The sequence below is a fragment of the Diplotaxodon limnothrissa genome, linkage group LG4 (genome assembly GCF_057381915.1).
Source record: "Diplotaxodon limnothrissa isolate DT_005_m linkage group LG4, D_limnothrissa_male_GT1.1, whole genome shotgun sequence".
Classification (NCBI taxonomy): Eukaryota; Metazoa; Chordata; class Actinopteri; order Cichliformes; family Cichlidae; genus Diplotaxodon; species Diplotaxodon limnothrissa.
Genome location: NC_140599.1, coordinates 13330975 through 13349820, shown reverse-complemented (window position 1 = coordinate 13349820; position 18846 = coordinate 13330975). Strand labels below are relative to the sequence as shown.

Here is an 18846-nt window from a genome sequence, read left to right as displayed (position 1 = left end):
CTATCAGGTTGATAAAATTCATGCAAAATCAAATGCAGTCTGTACAAGCTGTGTGCAGCCACTATTGGGGTCATCCTAGGAAGAAGCTAAGAATTACAATAAATATGTGACTTTTTAATTTGCAAATTTTGTTCCCTACAAATTATTATTGTTGTTGTTGTTAGGAGGTGTATAAATATAAAATGGAAAAGATACATGAGTACAAATCAGTAAATATACAATTTTAAAGAAAGATAATACATTTATTTATACAGCACCTTTCAAAAAATGTTACAACACAGCACAACTGAAACATTAAAAATGAATGTATAAAAAAAGTCATGTTTAACATTTTACAAAATGTACAGTCAACACAGTTGGGATAAACATATACTGCCTTTGATAGGTCGTTAGAGTCCCACACATTTGGTCTGGCAAATTTCTGAAGTCTGCTAAAAAGTGAGCCCACATTTTTAGTGTTGTTGAAGGCATGCAGGACATGAAACCATGTCTTTATTATATGCAGCTGAGCACGACATAATATAAAGAGATATCATAAACCTTCCAATCCAGTTTTTTTTCCTGTATAATCTTTCTTTCCTTTCATCTAAAATTTTCTTCTTTTCTTTGTTTACAAAGGTAAATTGATCCCAACTGATCCAGAGAGAAACCAGGATGGAGTGGTTCAGTGAAAGCTGTGTGTATGGTGTAGAGATGAGTAACTGTGTCAGCAGAGACTTTAAAGAAGGACAAAATACCTGCCGGCCAGTCCAGATACATTCCTATGGTACACCTCAGTGGTGTACTTTTCAAAAGTGTTAAGTTATTGTTATGACTAAAAACACCACCATTCATCCAGCACCAAGACTTTTCATTTTTTCCAAAAGAAAATTCAGAGGAAGAGTCTCCCACCCGGTCAATGCTTTTATATGCCACTCCAACATCAGCCCGTAAACACTCAACCTCCCAGTAATGGCGACTTGTCAGACCTTCTTCACAGAGAACCTGATCAAGATCAAATCTGTCTGGATGATCAGGATATGGTTGCTTCTCTTGAACACATTCTGCCATTTTTTTCTCCTTGGTTAAAATAATATTCACACCTGCTGTGTTGGGATCAAGTGTTAGGTCACAGGCATCTGCAATCAAAACAGTAGAAAAACGTTAACTGTTTGTGCCGTTCTTGATCTCAGATAATGTTGCTATGAAACTTAAACCAAAAGTGGTTTAGTTATTATTTACAGGTGCCACCAAATAACTGCATGTACATTGTGTCTGTAAACAAAATACACACAACACACTTTGATTTAAGATTAAATGTTGCTCCGTTGCTCAGTCAATGTGGACTCCATCTTAGTGTATTGTGCATCAGCATTTCTAATTTGTTTATGACTTTAAACCAACTAATCATTTATCTTTTGAGGTATAAAATAAAATTTAAAGCCAGCAAATTCAGTGTTTTTGTCTGCTATTTATGTTCTCTATCAGGACACCTTGTTGATAATTCTCATTGAGTAGTAAACACTAATAAATCCAACTGATTTTTCTTCTTTTTCAAACCCCCCGCCCCCCGATTTAAAACAAATTTTTATATTTCAAAATATAGATTACAACCTGCACACAAATCACATCACATGCAGTGTTTCTTGAACATATTTTTCTTACACTGTCTCAGTAGCTTCAGATCGACCCAACATTCTTCATTGTGGTCCACACTAATGGGAAAAATAAACAAAAGCACTGTTGTTTACGAAGAACAATAATAGATCTTGCAATATTAAAATGACTGAAAAACTGATAATAAATTAAGCATAAAGCATTCTTTTTAAGACAGGATTTTTTTCCATACTTGACATTTTCCAGACTGCAGCATGTATCTCTCTTTTTTTCATTTAGCAGCTTGACTATTTCTTGACTGAGGTTATTAAAGCTGAGGTCCAGATCTTTGAGGCTGCAGTAGTTCGAGTCAAGAGCTGAGACCAACGAGGAGCCTCCACGTTGTGTCACTTTACAAAATGACAGCCTACAGAAATCAAACAGTGGGTGTGGTAGATGATCTTATCAAGACCAGTTTTAATGTGTGCATTTATACCTCACAAACTAAATTCATACGTAATCATATGATTATTTCAGAGATTAAAACAAAAAAAATCATCCATTGAAAGTAACAAAGGGACTTGGTGGTGGTTATATATAAATATCTCAAGCATATTAAATGTACAAATTATTGCAAGGCATTGTAACTGCACGATAACAGACCATCTCTTAAACTGTCTGAAAAACGTTGAATTCAGTAAGACTTTTGTTATACTGCAGGAGGCTCCATGTACACTGGAGAAAATAATTATTTGATACCTTGCTGAATTGATGTTTTGTCAAGTTTTGAAGTTTTTACAAAGAAATGAACAGTCTCCAATTTTATGGTAGTTTCATTTTAATGGAATTAGTTTTATTTTCTGTAGGATTAAAGCTACTCTGTGATATTAATGTGATTATTATTTTCTTCTTTAGCCACTCTTGTTTCCATGGCAGTATGTTTTGGGTCATTGTTCCGCTGGACGACTGATTCGCGAACCATATTCAGTGTTCTAGCTGAGAGACGGAGGTTCTTGTCCAAGCTTGGAATGGAATAAACTGAATCTGTGGATAGGTGCGCTTTATACAGATAATAAGTTGAGGTCAGGAGTATCTGTAATTGGCTGATTGATTGACTGTAATCTGCTAATTTGTGGGAGCCAGAATTCTGGTTAGGCAGTAGTGGATCAAAAAGTTCTTTTATTCCATGACATGCAAATGAATTTATAACTTTTATGAAACATCTTTTCTTCTGGATTTTTGATTGATATTCTGTCTCTTTCAGTAAAAATGGGACTACCATAAAATCTGGAGACTGTTCATTTGTTTGTAAATGAGCAAACTTACAAATTGAGCAGGAGATCGATTATTTACTTCCCTTATGGGAGATTTATTGTGATAACATCATGTGAACTGACCTTAGTGTTTTTAATCCACACTGTGGGTTTGTCAGTGCATTACACAGTGCTATCACCCCTGAATCCAGCAGGTCATTATAACTCATGTCCAGGTGTTTCAGGTGGGAAGCTCTGAAGCTGAGCAAAGAAGCCAGTGTCTCACAGCCTTTCTCGGTGAGTTTGTTGTGACTGAGACTGAATGAAAAAATGCAGGAAATTTTTTTTAGCTTAATAATATAGGAAATTGCACATTTGAAAAATATTAAAAACTAATTATTTTATAACATATATAAGCAATATACCATATAAAATGCAAAAGCCCAAAGCAAAAATTAATATCCGTTTCTTTTCATCTAGCAAAAATAATAAAAGTTTTGTGCAAGATGAAATAAAATAGTATAATAGAATTAACCAAGTGCAAGGTCTTTGTTTGAAACCATGTTTGAAGATGGCCAGTTAGAATACCACAATAGCTGTCAAATGTGTGCTTACATCAAGATGGCACTGGAGTGACGGCAGCCTTTCCAAGTAGCTCTACAACACCGCACCTTTTTCTTAACTTTAACTTTTTTTTAGACTAGGTTTTCAAACTTTATTTCACCTTCCTCTAGTTACTCTACTTATACCTCTTAGATATAGCGATACAAGATGGATAATGCACTTTTTTAAACTTCTGGAACCAGCTCCTTCATCTATTCGAGAGCGGAGCTGCTGGCACTAAGAACAAAGGGACAGACCGGCATGCGACACAACATCCCGGCTGAGATAAAGAGGAGCTACAGAGGCTGCAAAGCTGGAGCGAGGAGAGCGGATCACCGGAGGCGATTCAAACCATCAATCCCGACAGTGATAATGGGCAACGTGAACTCATTACAGAATAAGATTGATGAACTGTGCGCTCTGAACAACCACAGACTATACCGTGAGTGCAGCTTGTTTATCTTCACGGAGACGTGGCTAACCGAGCTAACGCCACAGGCTAACGTAGACCTATGCGGTTTTACATCCATGAGATCTTATCGGGACACGCAGGCCAGCGGAAAAAGCAGAGGTGGGGGACTCATTGTCTACGTTAACAACAGATACTGTAACCCTGGACACGTCTCTGTTAAAGTTTCGGTATGCCGTCCGGACCTGGAGCTGCTAGCTGTTAGCTTGCGGCCATATTATCTACATCGGGAGTTCAGTCATGTGATCTGTGTGTGTGTTTACTCCGAGGGCTGACTCAACAGCTGCCTGTGAGAAAATACACACAGTCACAGCAAGACTTCAGACACAAAACCCCGAGGCTTTCATTATTATATCTGGAGACTTTAATCATGCCACACTGGATTCTACTCTGGCTGCTTTTCACCAGTTTGTGAATTGTCCCACAAGGAGCAACAGGACAATTGACCTACTGTATGCCAATGTGAGAGATGCATACAGAGCCACCCCCCTCCCCCCACTAGGGAAGTCAGACCACAACCTGGTTTACCTACAGCCACAATACACACCCCTCGTCCAAAGGCAGCTTGTCACAACGCGCTCCATCCGGAGATGGACCCCAGAAAAGGAGGATGCTCTGAGAGACTGCTATGACACCGCAGACTGGGATGTGCTTCTGAGCCCACATGGTGAGGACATAGAGGGGGCGACACACTGTCTTACAGACTACCTCAACTTTTGTGTGGACACAGTCGCCCCCGCTAAGACGGTACAGTGTTATCCTAATAACAAACCGTGGGTAACACAGGAAGTCAAAGCTGTCCTCAACATGAAGAAGGCGGCTTTCAGGAGCAAAGTGAAGGAGGAGATGAAAGCAGCACAGCAGGAGGTGAAACGCTGCCTGAGGGAAGCAAAGGACACCTACAGGAGGAAGGTGGAGCAGAAGTTGGAGAGGAACAATATGAGGGAGGTCTGGAATGGTGTGAAAACCATCACAGGCCACAACACCAAGAAAAGCACAGTGGGGGGGACTGTGGAGAAGGCAAACGAACTCAACAACTTCTTCAACAGGTTTGACCAGCCCACAACCCCCCCACCCTCACCCTCACCTTTACTACAGAGTCCTCTCCCCACTCTCCTACCTCCCTCGCTTCCCCCCCTTCCTGACACTATGACACCCCCCTCCTCCAATCCCTCTCTCAGCAGCAAGACATCTCCCCCCTCCTCCCAAACATCTCCCAGTGTCACAGTGGATCAGGTCAGGAGACAACTAAGGAAGCTTCGCCCCAGAAAGGCAGCAGGCCCAGACAAGGTGTGTCCTAGGATGCTAAAGGCATGTGCTGCTGAACTTGGGGAGCCGCTACAACGAGTCTTCAACCTCAGCCTGCGACTGGGGAGAGTGCCCGCCCTCTGGAAGACATCCTGCATCATCCCAGTCCCCAAAAGGAACCGGCCCAATGAGCTGAATGACTTCCGACCGGTGGCACTGACGTCACATCTTATGAAGACTCTAGAGCGGCTCTTCCTCAACCTCCTCCGACCACAGGTACAACATGCCCAGGACCCACTACAGTTTGCATACAAGGCGGATGTCGGCGTGGAGGATGCCATCCTGTACCTCCTGCATAGAGCCCACTCACACCTGGATGGGGGAAAAGGCACGGTCAGGATCCTGTTTCTTGACTTTTCCAGTGCCTTTAATACCATCCAGCCCTGTATGCTTCAGGAAAAACTGAACAGGATGGAGGTGGACCCCTGCCTGGTGGCTTGGATCTCCGACTACCTCACAGACAGACCGCAGTACATCAGGCTGAAGGACATCACGTCTGACACTGTGGTCAGCAGCACAGGAGCACCACAGGGAACTGTGCTGTCCTCTCTTCTCTTCACCCTGTACACCTCTGACTTCTGCTACAACTCTGAATTATGCCACATTCAGAAGTTTGCAGATGACACAGCCATCATGGGGTGTATCTGGGATGATCAGGAAGAGGAGTACAGAAGTCTGGTGAGGAACTTTGTCGCATGGAGTCACACAAACCACCTGCAACTCAACACCTCAAAGACTAAGGAACTGGTTGTGGACTTCGGGAGGTCCAGAGAAGGTCCACTGCCGGTTCAGATAGAGGGGGAGGAGGTGGAGGTGGTCAACAAGTACAAGTACCTCGGGCTGTGGGTGGACAATAAACTTGACTGGTCATGCAACACAGAGCACCTGTATAAAAAAGCCCAAAGCCGACTGTACTTCCTCAGGAGGCTGAGGTCTTTTAACATCTGCAGGAAGCTCCTGAGGATGTTTTACCAGTCAGTGGTTGCTGGAGTATGTTTCTATGCTGTGGTGTGCTGGGGGAGCAGCACAGCAAAGAAGGACTCATCCAGGCTGGAGAAACTGATCAGGAAGGCTATCTCTGTGGTCGGCATGAAGCTGGACATTCTGGTGACAGTGGCAGAGAAAAGGACACTAAAGAAACTGCTGGACATTATGGACAATGCTGGGCATCCTCTGCACACGGCCATTAACAACCAGAAGAGTCTGTTCAGTGACAGGTTGCTTCTCCCCAAGACAAGAACTAACAGACTTAAAAACTCCTATATCCCACACGCCATCAAACTGTTTAACTCCTCTCTGGAGGGGAGAGGGAGGGGAGACAGGAGGACAAAGGAGGGGGGACCAACTAAGCTGTAGTGCCTCTTCACTTCACTGTGCAATACCTTTTGTGCAATACTTTTGTTAATAATCAATGGTGCAATAGACCTCAATACTTTAAATGTGCAATTCACTTGTATTTTTATTTTTATTCCTATTTATTCTATTTATCCCCTTCGTATATTTTATTTATATATGTCTCTGTATTTATATGTGTGTGTGTGTGTGTGTGTGTGTGTGTGTGTGTGTGTGTGTGTGTGTGTGTATATATAATATTCTGTAACTCTGTAACTTCTGTCAGTGCTGTGCTTTTTGGAAACCGAATTTCCCAGAGGAACCCACCCGAGGGATTAATAAAGTTTTATCTTATCTTATCTCTTAAAAGAAATCAAATAGCACTCTCTCCCTGCTGACTGCTAAAATAAACTTGAGGTGGGAGGTTTCACTTCTCTGTAAAGCTCTAAAATGTAACAGAAATTTTTTAGTTTGTACTTAAAAGTTGTTGTTGTTGTTTTAATGCAGTGTTGTACCTTAATGCCTCCAATCTACAGTTTGTGTTCTTCAGCCCATCAGAGAGGCTCTCCATTTCTGAGTCTTTTAAATCAGTGTAGCTTAGTTCCAGTTCTTTCAGGTAACTGGTGCTGGATGTGAATGCCGTTACTAACTTCTCACAGATTTCTGCAATCCTACAATTTCGGTTCAACCTTTTGATACAGAGGATAAAACAGCATTAGATTAGATAGATATCCATAGATACAGTAAATCACCCACTTTTACAAAAATTGGCTGTTACTCTTATGCAATGAGACCAATGAAGGCTGTTAGTTGAAGCAGAAAAAAGTCTTGGAAGAAATGGGTAGTCTATTCAAGACAATTTTACACTGTAGAGAAGAATTTGACTCAACTGTTAATATGGTTTAAAAAAAGCCCATGTACAGCCCAAAATGCCTGTTATAATTCATTGTCCCTGCCAGTAACATAATAAGGTCATCTGTGCTGTGTAACTGTTGATTGACCCACATCTCTACAAGTCCTGTGTTGTTTTACATCATAGACTGCATGCTCTAACAAGTGATTCATTCAGTTAATTACAGTCAAGGCAGACTTTTTGACACAGAAGTCTGGCTGCTCCTATGTACTTGCCATTAGCCGCAAAGCCAACAAGTAACAACCGTAGTATTTCTTTTTAAGTCCACTCTGTGTTAAAGTGTTGTAGCAGGATGTCACAGGATGATGAATACACAAGTTAAAATAAGTTGTGGTTTCTTTTTGGTCAGCTCACTCAGTACAATACATGAGTGTGTTCTTACAGGACTAAGCTGATGTAAACACTACAAAGAAGAACAATGAAATCTGGGCATGCATGAAAGGCTCAACCTCTCCCAAAGTGTATCTGGCAAATTGTTTCCTCGCAAAGTGGGAGCATCCCCTTTGCTCTCCTTATCATTCATGTTGTTTTTGGACCTAGACAATATGGAGCAAGTAGAGCTAGCTAACATTAATCCTATGGATGAAACATTGACTTTTCAGCTACAAACCCGATGTGCTCAGTAAGCAATTCTAGTTGGCACGTCTGGAGGACCACCAATTTTTTCCCCTGGATGTCTATTCCAGCGGTAAAACCCACAGAAAATTCATGGCCAAAATAGTAGTAGTAGTAGAGTCACCTGTGGTTCTTCAAAGTCACTAAAATCAGCTTTGTGTAGATTAGTTCCACCATATCTACATGTCTAAATGCACTAAGTTGCCGGGTGATTGGCTGATTAGATATGAAGCCAAACAAAGGTCAAAGGTTTATTGTTTTCCACTCTTTAAATCATTTCAGGTTGTCATTTGGCTGTAATAGGATAGGCTCATTACTCATTCATGAAATCTTTGATGCAAAAACCACCGCACAAAAGAATATAGTGTAAAACAATGGTTATTCAGTGAGTCCTGCATCAGTTTTGCCAGTGCAAAATCATATGCATTCTTTGTATTGACCAAACATGGAAAGGGCATTTTTTTGTTGTTAGTGGGCTTACCCACACACAGTCATGAAAGGTTATTGCCTAGACATCCAAGCAGGACTGAAAGCCAGTAATGGTATAAATAACTTCTGATCAAAGCCGTGTCATCTCAGGCTATAATGCTAAGTCCCAGATAAGGAATAACATCTGAATAACATCTAACACTGACCTGAGGTTCTCCAGGTTAGTGCAGCCCAGTCCGGTGGAGAGCACAGAGAGTAATGAGTCTCTCAGTATGTTGTCACTCAACTCCAGTTCTTTTAAATTTGAGATGATTGATTTGATGGCTGAAGCTAGATTTTCACTCTGTGTTTCTGAAAGCCCGTGACCAGAAAGACTGCAAATATAAAGGATAATAGGTGAAAAGTGACTGATGAACACAGTCATGGGAAAAAAGTTTTCACACAGTTCTATAAAAACAAAATACTCAATAGCTTTTAGAACTACATTAAACAGCAATAATTCAAAGTAATTTTTTTGTAATGTTAAGTAATGAGTTCATCAAATCATTGTGGAGGAATTTTGGCCCACTCTTCTTTACATTATTACTTTTGTACATTTGTACATTAAGCACAAGGCTCCACACACGAGCCTTGTGCTTTGCGCTGGGAAGAGGGGGGAGGGGCGGTAGTTACACTCGCAGTAGCACAGGAACAGAGCAGGAGGGAGAGAAAGAGAGCCAGGGACAACAACATCACATTAGAAAGGTATAGTGATCATCCACAACTATTTTCAGTTGCAGATGATAAAGGATTCAGAAAGTTTATTCATGCAGGCCGAAATGACAGAGATGTGCATCTTCTTTTTGTTTTCATATTTTAATTTATATTTAATTGTGCTGTGGTCCTTTTTGTTGCTTCACTTTAAATTTATTTAAAAAGGAAAAAGCTGAAAATTTAAATAGTTAAAAGTTGAAATGTGAATAGTTGGTTTTTGTATTATATGATTTATTTATTACATTTTATGTGGAGTGAATAAATAAAAGTATATTTACCGTGGCCCCTAGAGACAAAGCACACACGAACTCCAAAACACGTGCAAACTCCGAAGCACATACAAACTCCAAAACACATAAAAACTACAAAACACATAAAAACTCCAAAACATGTAAAAACTCCAAAAAACGTACAAACTCCGAAGCACGTACAAAACCCCAGAAGTGCTCCAGGATGCTAGGCGCAGTGTTGAGGTTTTGTTACCTAGTGGCTACACAAGCCAGGAAGTACCAACGACTGGATTTGGTGTGTGGTAGTAACAGGTAAATGAACATTTTTTTAAATTATTTGAATATATATGCGTGCTTGTGTATTAATACACAAACCATACACATATGCTTTCAATTGTGTAATTCAAGTGATCTAGGTAGCTCAGTTAACGCTAGAAATGTGTTTTGGAATTTGTACGTGCTTTTTGGAGTTTGTACATGTTTTGTCTCTAGGGGCCAGCGCATATATTTATATATAAATATTAATTAATAATTAATAATAAATTAATAAATATTAATAATAAATTAATTAAAGTAACAAAACAACCTGAAGAGCCAGTTCAGAGCCGAAAGAGCCGGCTCTTTTTAGTGAGCCGAGCCGAAAGAGCCGGTTCTCTAAAAAGAGACGGAAATCCCATCACTACTGTTCATGTGCTACTGTGAGTGTAACTACCGCCCCTCCCCCCTCTGCTCAGTGCAAGCACAAGGCTGGCGTGCGGAGTGAAGCAAAAAAAAGTGCGAGAGAGAGGGTGAGAGAGAGAAAACAAAAACCACGGCTCGCGACGTTCACTTCAAAGAGCCATTTCTTTCGCGACAGACACATCACTACTGCTTATCAGTTCCACTTGCACAGAATAGATAAGAGAATCGATAAAAAATTGAATCGGTAAGTGATGTCGATAATGAAATTGGAACTTCTTAATTCTTATCTATTCCCATCCCTATATGCAATGCCTGCAAAAAAAAAATCACAAAATTATTATGAAATCAGTTTCATTCAAATAAATGATAACAAAACATAACGAAAAATAATACTCTTACTAACCTAAGAGTTTTCAGTTTACACTGGCAATTCCCCAGTCCATCAATCAATATCTCTGCACCTTCGTCATTTCTGCTGTAAAATGTATTATTGACCAGGTGCAGTTCAGTCAGCACAGAACGTGGCATACGAAGAGCTGAAACGATAGTTTTATATTCCCAAACAGAAAGATCCAAGCCTGAAATTCTGAAGAGATGGGAAAAAAAGATGGTTCTTCAGTATCTGATAACGTTTTAGAAGCATGCAAATGATTTACTTGACTGAAATCACTGCAATAGGAGTAATAGCACCCATAACACTTCACAGCATGACCTGAATAGGTTGGGTTTTTTCATTCTTTTTTTCTTTTCTTAGGTGTTTAATGTCACAGTGTGAGATTAATCAGTTAACAGGCAGAGTGCATGGATTCAAAGGTCTGGTCTGGCAGATATGACACACTTGAGAGGTACATTAGGTTTAGTCCTACAGGCTGTATTTATTTCTTTCATGTCCTCATATAGCTCTGATTGGTAGGTCAGTACTTTAACTTGGTCTGCTCATGCCTTGTACTAGTTTTTCTTCAGCTCCCAGAGCTCTAGCATCAGGTATTACGTCAGCTGGAGCCAGTGGCTCACACTGATAGGGCTTCTGTACTTGTGGAGCTTATACTGGAGTCTGTACTGTGGTGGGAGTCAGTCATTTGTTTACATTAGCAAGCTTCATTCCTTTGCTAGCTAGTGTTGCAAAACATTGCTGCTGTGAAGCCTCAAACACTCTATAGTAAAATGGGATGGTAATCTTGCGATGGAAAAACTCAATTGTTACTGAGCGACTGCACTGAATTCTTTGGGGTTTGCAAACTATTACAAGTAGCTGGAGCAACCAACTTGTTATCCAGTAAATTCAACCTCCCAGCAATGTGTTTCCAAACAATCACAGTCTGACTTTGACCAACTGCAGTCATTTTTAGACAGACAAGCTAAAGTTTGTAAATGTAAGAAGATGCATCAAGAAAGTTAGCGTGCACCAATGAGTGCAACTCTTCTGCTTCACTATTATCTGTCGAAGTGAAGATTTTAACTCCTACGAAGGTGAATTACTGAGATTTGAGGTGAGCAATTTCCTGTAAATTGTGCTGAATTTAAAATGAAATGTGTGTCTTGTGTTTTTTGGAATGAGAGGGTGAAATGTTATCAGTACAATTGCGTAACTGGATGGCTCAAAGCTGTGAGCACAGTGCTAAAACTCAGGATGTGTTCTGTAACTCTTTATCTGAGTGCTTAGAGCCCGTGCCCACATATTCCTACAGTACAATAGTACTGGTGTTTTATTGAAACAAAGCCAAACTCAATATGGAGGATAAGAGGAAAGGAAGGAGAGATTCATGTCACAAGACATGTACAAGGTACCCATTTCTGCGTGTCTTTTCTCAGCAGTGCGTACACACAGTGGTTTCCATGTTTCTTTATAACACATTGATGTTGTTAATGATACCACAGGTCTGTCAAAAAGCAGCTCTTGATGGGGCTGTGTTAGTGTGCTAGACTAATGTGTTTAATGTTATAGTGTGCAATATTGACTTCAAGTACTTATGGTTGTACACAGGCACATTTACACATATGGAACTGTAGCAGCATCTTCATTAACACATATCTGTTGTTGTAACACATGTGTTCTTGTAAAAGTCTGTTGTTACTCACAGACTTCAGGTTCGTGTAATAAAATGGATTTTAACAAAACATATCTCTTCTGAATAAATCCTGCGCTCCACCGGAGTCTCAGTCCTCAGAACCATACAGCAGCAATTTCAGGAGAAGAATTTACCCTTACATCGAAACATTATAATTCTTCTTCAGTCTCCTTTCATTTATTTTATTATATTTATTTTAAATTTACTGCTTTATTGTATTATAGTTGTTAGGACGTTACTTAGTCCCTTACATTAAAGCTTACTGATAAGCTTGCTTATCAAGTTGACTGTTCATAGGAGCACAAGAGGAGGAACAAAGCACTGCCCAAATATTGCAGTGCTCTCAAGTTGCTGAACTTAATAACATTCTTGTATAAAGAACCAACTTACCTTGCTTTCCTGCAGTTCCTCACAGCTGGAAGAAGTCTAAAGATACCTTTTCCTGATGGTCTGTATTTCTTGAGATTGAATTCATCCAGAGGTGTGTTTGACATCAGAATCAAGTCAGCCAGAGCTGAACACTCAACAGGAGAGAGCGGTGATTCAGGAAAACAATTTGGTTTCAGATACTTTCGTACTGAATCATGTAGGGAATTGTCTTTCAACTCAGTCAGGCAGTGGACAAGGTTTAGACATCTTTCAGCTGAGCAATCCAATAAATCTATATCTAAAAGACTTGACCGAATTTGCTCAATATTCGTTGAGTGTTCTTCAGTCTGTTGAATCAGACCTTGAAGCAGGTCTTGTGTTGATTGTAGAGACAAGCCAATAAGGAACCTGAGGAACATGTCCAGTTCTCCAGTCGTTCTAAGAGCCGAATTAGCTATTGTAATTTCAATCAGTTCATTCAAAGGTAGATCCACTGGAACTGTTTCCAAGATAGACTTGAGCTCTTCATCAGACCCTTTTAGCATGAAATCCTTGAGACTTTCAGAATCTATTTTTTTGTTTGCAAAACTGTGATATACAAAGAGAGCAGCAAAATACTCTTGAACTGTGAGATGCACAAAGCAGTAAAGTTTCTTTGTTAGGAACACACTCTCTTCTTTGAATATTGCTGTACACAACCCACAGTAAACTCCAGCTTTCGTTATATCTATGTCATACTTCTTCAGATCTCCAGCAGTGAATATGATCCGGCCTTTTTCCAGTTGTTCAAAAGCCAACCTGCCTAATTTCAAAATGAACTCTTCATTTGACTTAAAAAGCTCTGCTGTATCAGGCTCTTCCTGGTCGCCATATTTTTCATTAGCTATCATCATCTGAATAAGAAGGAAGTGTGTGTACATCCCAGTAAGAGTTGTGGGTATTTTTTGGTTTTCATCTTTGGTGTTTCCCATTTTACGCATCAAGTACTCAAAAACATCTACAGCAATCCAACAGAAGATAGGTATGTGACACATAATGTACAGGCTCCGTGACATTGTCATGTGTTCAATTATTTTTTCAGCGACTGCTTTGTCCTCAACTCTCTTTCTGAAGTACTCTATTTTTTGTGGATCATCAAATCCTCTGACCTCGGTCCACTGGTCGACATAATTAATAGGGATGCGTCGAACTGCTCCTGGTCTTGAGGTAATCCAAACAAGTGCAGAGGGAAGAAGATGTTTCCTGATAAGGTTGGTCACCAGAGTGTCCACTGAGGACACCTTCGTAGCATCATCCAGTATTGTGGTCGTTTTGAATTTCAGCTGAAGTTGACTTTCATCGAGACCATCAAAGATGAACAAAACTTCACGATCAGCCAAAGCTTTCGCAACTGCTATGGTTTTAAGTTCTGGATGGAATGTTTTCACAAGGTTCTCAAAGCTAATCTGATCATCTTGGACCAAATTTAGCTCCCTAAATGGAAACATAAGGATGAAGTCCAAGTCCTGATTGGCTTTTCCATCTGCCCAGTCAAGGATGAACTTCTTCACAGAGACAGTTTTTCCAATGCCAGCGACCCCCTTTGTCATCACAGTCCTAATGGCTTTCACTTCTTTGTCATCTTTCTCATGTTTAAAGATGTCATTAGAGTTGATTTTTGTACACTCAACAGTTTGATTTCTCGCTTTATCTTCAATCTCCCAGATCTCATGTTGTTTATTGACATGTTCACTCTCTCCTTGTATAATGTGAAGCTCTGTGTAAATTTTATCCAATGATTTTTCATCCTTACGAGACTTCCCAGTGCCTTCCAACTCCCATTGACACTTCTGCCTCAGATATTCTTTGTTCTTTTTGATGACCTCCTTGATGACATCTTCTGCTGTAGGTAAAGAGGAAAACCACCAATTTCAAAATAAAGCATGTTTTCTATTGTCTTCTATTGTCTAAATAAAATGTGGATATGCGATTTAAAAACCATTGCATTTTGTGTTTATTTGCAGTTTACGCAAATTTGTAACATTATATTAATTGTATTTAATAATTGTACAGTGCACCCGAAAAGTATTCACAGCAGTTCACGTGTTCCACATTTCGTCCTATTCCAAAATAGATACATTTTTTTTACTTTAAAATAAATTCTACACAGAGAAGGATACATAAAGTGAAAACTGTTTGGTTCACATTCACATGAATGTATTAGAAATTTGGAAAAAAAAAATATTGTTTTTTAAGGTGAAAAATGACTTTAATCCATTTTGGATTAAGACTGTAACATGACAAAATGTCAAATGCTGTAAATGCTTTCCCTATGCACTGTATACATAGTTACCAAACAACTGAAACATACTTTCACATGCCTGTGGCTCAATTTCTTTGAGGATTTTGTAGAAGGCAAATTTGACTTCTCTAGTAGTCAGTGAATTGTAGAGCTCCCTCATCTGATCCTGGCTAGTCCCAGCAGCTTTGATTTTGTTGTATATCTCCGGATGGATCATACCCCGCTGTCTCAGTTCATCAGCTATAGCCATCACCAAAGTGACGCTTTGAATGAGCTTAGTGCGGTTCTTGTCCACCAAGGCTGCATCTATGAAAAGGTTAAAAAAAAAAGTAAGACATGTTGTTTAGAACTTTAGAAGACAAAGAATGAAAGCATGTGCATTTTATGATCAGAGTTAATCATAAAATTATAATTATTAACTTACCTTTCATTTCTGTTACTGCTGAAGCAGACAGACAAGGACTAGAAAAAGGCAAAACTGCTTTAGCGATACATGGTTTATAAATCTACGCTAATAATTTATTTCATCTTTTACCTTAGAAATACTGATTGTATATTTACTTATAAGAAGATAATAAAGGTCTCACCTGAGGGCACTGAGTTCAGCAGTATCATTGCTGTTCTCACTGCAGTCATTTTCCCCAGAAGTTTCTTGAGCATGTGTGCATGCAGGCTCCTCCCTTCTTTCCTTCACTGTGTTTCCCCCCCTCTGCTGTCCAACAGGGAGGAGTGAACTTTCTTCACTCTTCTCAGCAGTGGAAATGTTGTCTTGCTCACAACTGTTTTCTTTCGTTTTTGCACAGCAATGTGCAGACCATAGGCTCCCCATGATGTTATTTCTTCACAGTCAGCTCAGTGACTCTGTCATTTGCATCTAAATATGAGTATTATTACATAGAAGTTCTGTTGTATTGCTACTGTCTTGAGAACAGCCAGACTTTCTTTTCCCTTTTCACCTAATGCAGAATTTATCATAGATATTTCAGTTTAACTAGAAACATTTATTTTGCTATATTCTTAATCGTCACTATGTAAAATATCTGACCGAACTACTCGCTGTTCAAAATATGTTTATTTTTTCTTACCTTTGTGTCTGATTTCCAGTAGCTGCTGCAGTAAAGCAAAGATGTATGTTGCTGGATCCAAACGATAGCAAGACAGGAAGTGAACCGTTGGCAGGATGGGCGGAAATTGAATTCTCTCTCTCTCTCACTGTTTGTGAATACTGCAACAACAACAAAAAAGTACTGAAAACGCTTTTTGATGGTTAGTGCTTTATGCTATTACACCATTACACTACAGATGCTCTGAAAATGATTTTTTATTAATCAACTGATACATTTCAAAATGCTTAACTTTGTACAGACATGACAAGAATAACACCAAGGCTGTTCTTTTTAGGAGGTTAGACTGTTAATTAGTAACTTGTTACGGTAAAGTGAAAGTATTCAGGACAGACTAGCGCCTGCTCTTTTTTTAGATAAATTTTATCAAAACTCTTTAACTTTTGTACACAGAGAGGAAATGTGCAGCTAAGTAAAAGCATTTAAACCATTTTCACAGCTGCTTATCTAAGGTTTGCACAATATCAGTGTAGCTGTACCTCTTGCAAATCTTCTGTACATATACAAAAAAAAACAAACTCATTCACAAAGTTTTTGCAACTTCCTAATGCAAAGTGCCAAATACTTACTTCGTATAAGTGTAGTCTCTCATTTTCAGCTGTTCAAGAAGAATCTTAGTCAGTTTAGCAATAAAACCAAATGTTATCCAAGACAGACTACTTTATAGACTGCAATAAACGTTTATTATGACTTAGCTTTTTGTTAAAGAGAAGCAGTTTGTAGTGGGCGGGTAAATAATTGCATAACATGTGCTGTGGTGTTACTACTTTTAAATGGAGTGTAACTCTTTAATCCTGAAACCTGGGGAAAATGAATAATGTTTCAATGTTTGACACACGTAATGTGTAAAAGACACAGACGATCTGCTGACTTGGTAACTGCAAAGCGCCAAAGCTCCTCTGGCATTAAAATCAGCACAAAAACCATCCACCTGGAGCATCCATGGCCGAGCAGCTCCTGAAGGTGTCCCAGTGCTTTTGTCCCTCAAGTGTGGGTATTCGGCGACAGTCTGCAAATGCAACACCGAAGAGAGAGAGACTACACAAATATTTGAAAACCTTGGTAACCAACATCCCTTGAGTTTGCTTTTGCTGTAGCAGAACTAGAGGAAAAATTCAATTGTCCAAGCTTCACACTCATGCAGAGGTCTCATTTTGTTGATACTGTAAGTTTTTGGTTGGGCAAAAAGAAAAAGAGCCTTACGTTTTTTGGTTTGTTTGTTTTTTCGAGCTTTGTTTTTAATCGGGAAAGAAACATTGAATCCTTTCACGCTTAGTCTGCCATCACAGAAATCACTTCACACAAACCTGTGTATATTTGCATTTATTGAAAGTTTTCCTGAAACTCACTTCTTGAACACACCTTTGTGATGTGTGCAGCTTTAGAGTAATCCAATTCCAAAGTATTCATGAAAGAAACCAAAGTACTAGTCATTGTCAAGAGATGTATTCTAAGACACTTCTTCAGCTGAGAATCAGAGAGGAGAAAGACACAGTTTTACTTGTATACAAGGACAGCACAGAGTACTCGAACTGAGACTGAGGGCTCTGATACTCGCCCTGAGAGACTACCCTGGTCTTTATTTATAGATCAGTGGGCGTTTGTTCCTTACATTGGAATGCGGAAGTGTATATGTGTGTGTGTCAGAGTGTGACCCCATAAACAACTTCCCTTAACCTGCTGGTCTGAAAAATCCAACAGTTCATCTATATGTAAAAAAGGCACTTAGACTAAAACGGACAAAGCTACGTTAATCCTACCGTAAAACAATAAGACAAGGTACGACCTTTCCCATGCTCCTAGGATCTGGGGGTGAACGCCAGAACACCCTGGAATGTACACCAAGTTGTTACAGACCTCCTAGGATGAGACATTCTTTCAGTATGCCACCAACTATATACTTCTAAACGCAAATGATTACATGCAGTATTCTACCATATGCAAACTTATATCATTAAAAGATTATACTGACTACTAAGTACAATTTTCCATTGACAGTCATAAAGAATAAAACCCCACAAAGAGCACAATAAAGTTTTATTAACAACAATAATAATAACAATAATAATAATGCAACATTGTTTTGGAGATGTATATTAGAGGTAAACTGTACTATATTTTGAAGTAATGCACTAATTGAATCATGGTGACCTTAACAGTGATATGCAACACTGTCCTTAACAATCTGAAAGCAGACAAAGAAAGAAGAGCTTGAAACAAAAGTTCACCGTTTTCCATCTGAACCGAAAATACTGATGAAAGGCACAAGTTACAAAGTGCAGCTTCTTTAGCTTTATGTGACCATTAAGGTTTATGGTACTTAAAAACTATGTGAGCAAAACACTGGCCCCGAAACAACATCAGCACAAGGACTGTCCATGCTGTCCAGCACAAACTCAAGAGTGAGCAGCTGGAAATTTAAATAGGCGGCTTCATGTCCTCTTCCCAACTACTCGGGTATGACTGAAGTAGCGACTGCACTATAAGGTCCATACCGGCCAAATACATCTTTACCCACCACAGCCGCACACACCCTGTGACCAGGCTTATACTTTCTGACCAGCACACACATGGGCAAATTCAAGGCCTTCACCTCACCGAGGATATTCCAGTCTGGGAAAGCGCCACTGCCCTTAACCTTTTCCATAGTTAGGAAGATCCTGCAACAGGGACAAAGAACAGAAAAAAACAATATCATCAGTGAGTAACTTAAAGTCAAGATTACTAGTAAAGCCTAAGAACTCACTGACTGCTTCCATCAGGTGGTTACAAAAACTGGCAGCAGCGTCACAGTGAGATCCTCATGAGGACCTTTTGTTTTTCATATTGGTCGTAGGGCTGA

General features: G+C 39.6%; 2 protein-coding genes across 2 annotated transcripts in view; both read right to left on the bottom strand.

The window, feature by feature from the left end:
* Nucleotides 1–368: 368 nt before the first annotated feature.
* LOC146633428 (NACHT, LRR and PYD domains-containing protein 3-like) lies at nt 369–16594 on the bottom strand. The gene is made up of 13 exons (XM_085352230.1): nt 16574–16594; nt 15966–16105; nt 15468–15754; nt 15305–15342; nt 14950–15186; nt 12621–14481; nt 10565–10747; nt 8704–8871; nt 7056–7229; nt 2973–3146; nt 1829–2002; nt 1645–1694; nt 369–1118 (listed from the first exon to the last, which is right to left on the bottom strand). The coding sequence occupies exons 3-13, from the start codon at nt 15707–15709 to the stop codon at nt 583–585; spliced, it is 3837 nt and encodes a 1278-aa protein (XP_085208356.1). The 5' UTR covers nt 15710–15754; nt 15966–16105; nt 16574–16594; the 3' UTR covers nt 369–582.
* Nucleotides 16595–18100: 1506 nt separating this feature from the next.
* The window catches only part of atf7ip2 (activating transcription factor 7 interacting protein 2), a 19991-nt gene continuing 19245 nt past the window's right edge, over nt 18101–18846 (bottom strand). The window contains exon 14 of the mRNA XM_085352229.1: nt 18101–18664. Coding sequence (XP_085208355.1) covers nt 18454–18664 — 211 coding nt within the window. The 3' untranslated portion in view covers nt 18101–18453. The remainder of the gene's footprint in view (nt 18665–18846) is intronic.

Excerpts from the sequence above, each read along its gene's own strand:
- LOC146633428 (XM_085352230.1), bottom strand. The coding sequence starts at position 15,709 with ATGGGGAGCCTATGGTCTGCACATTGCTGTGCAAAAACGAAAGAAAAC. Across the intron at positions 15,343-15,467 it reads GCTGAACTCAGTGCCCTCAG|TCCTTGTCTGTCTGCTTCAG; the intron begins GTGAGACCTTTA and ends GCCTTTTTCTAG. Across the intron at positions 1,695-1,828 it reads TGCAGTCTGGAAAATGTCAA|TGTGGACCACAATGAAGAAT; the intron begins GTATGGAAAAAA and ends TTTTCCCATTAG.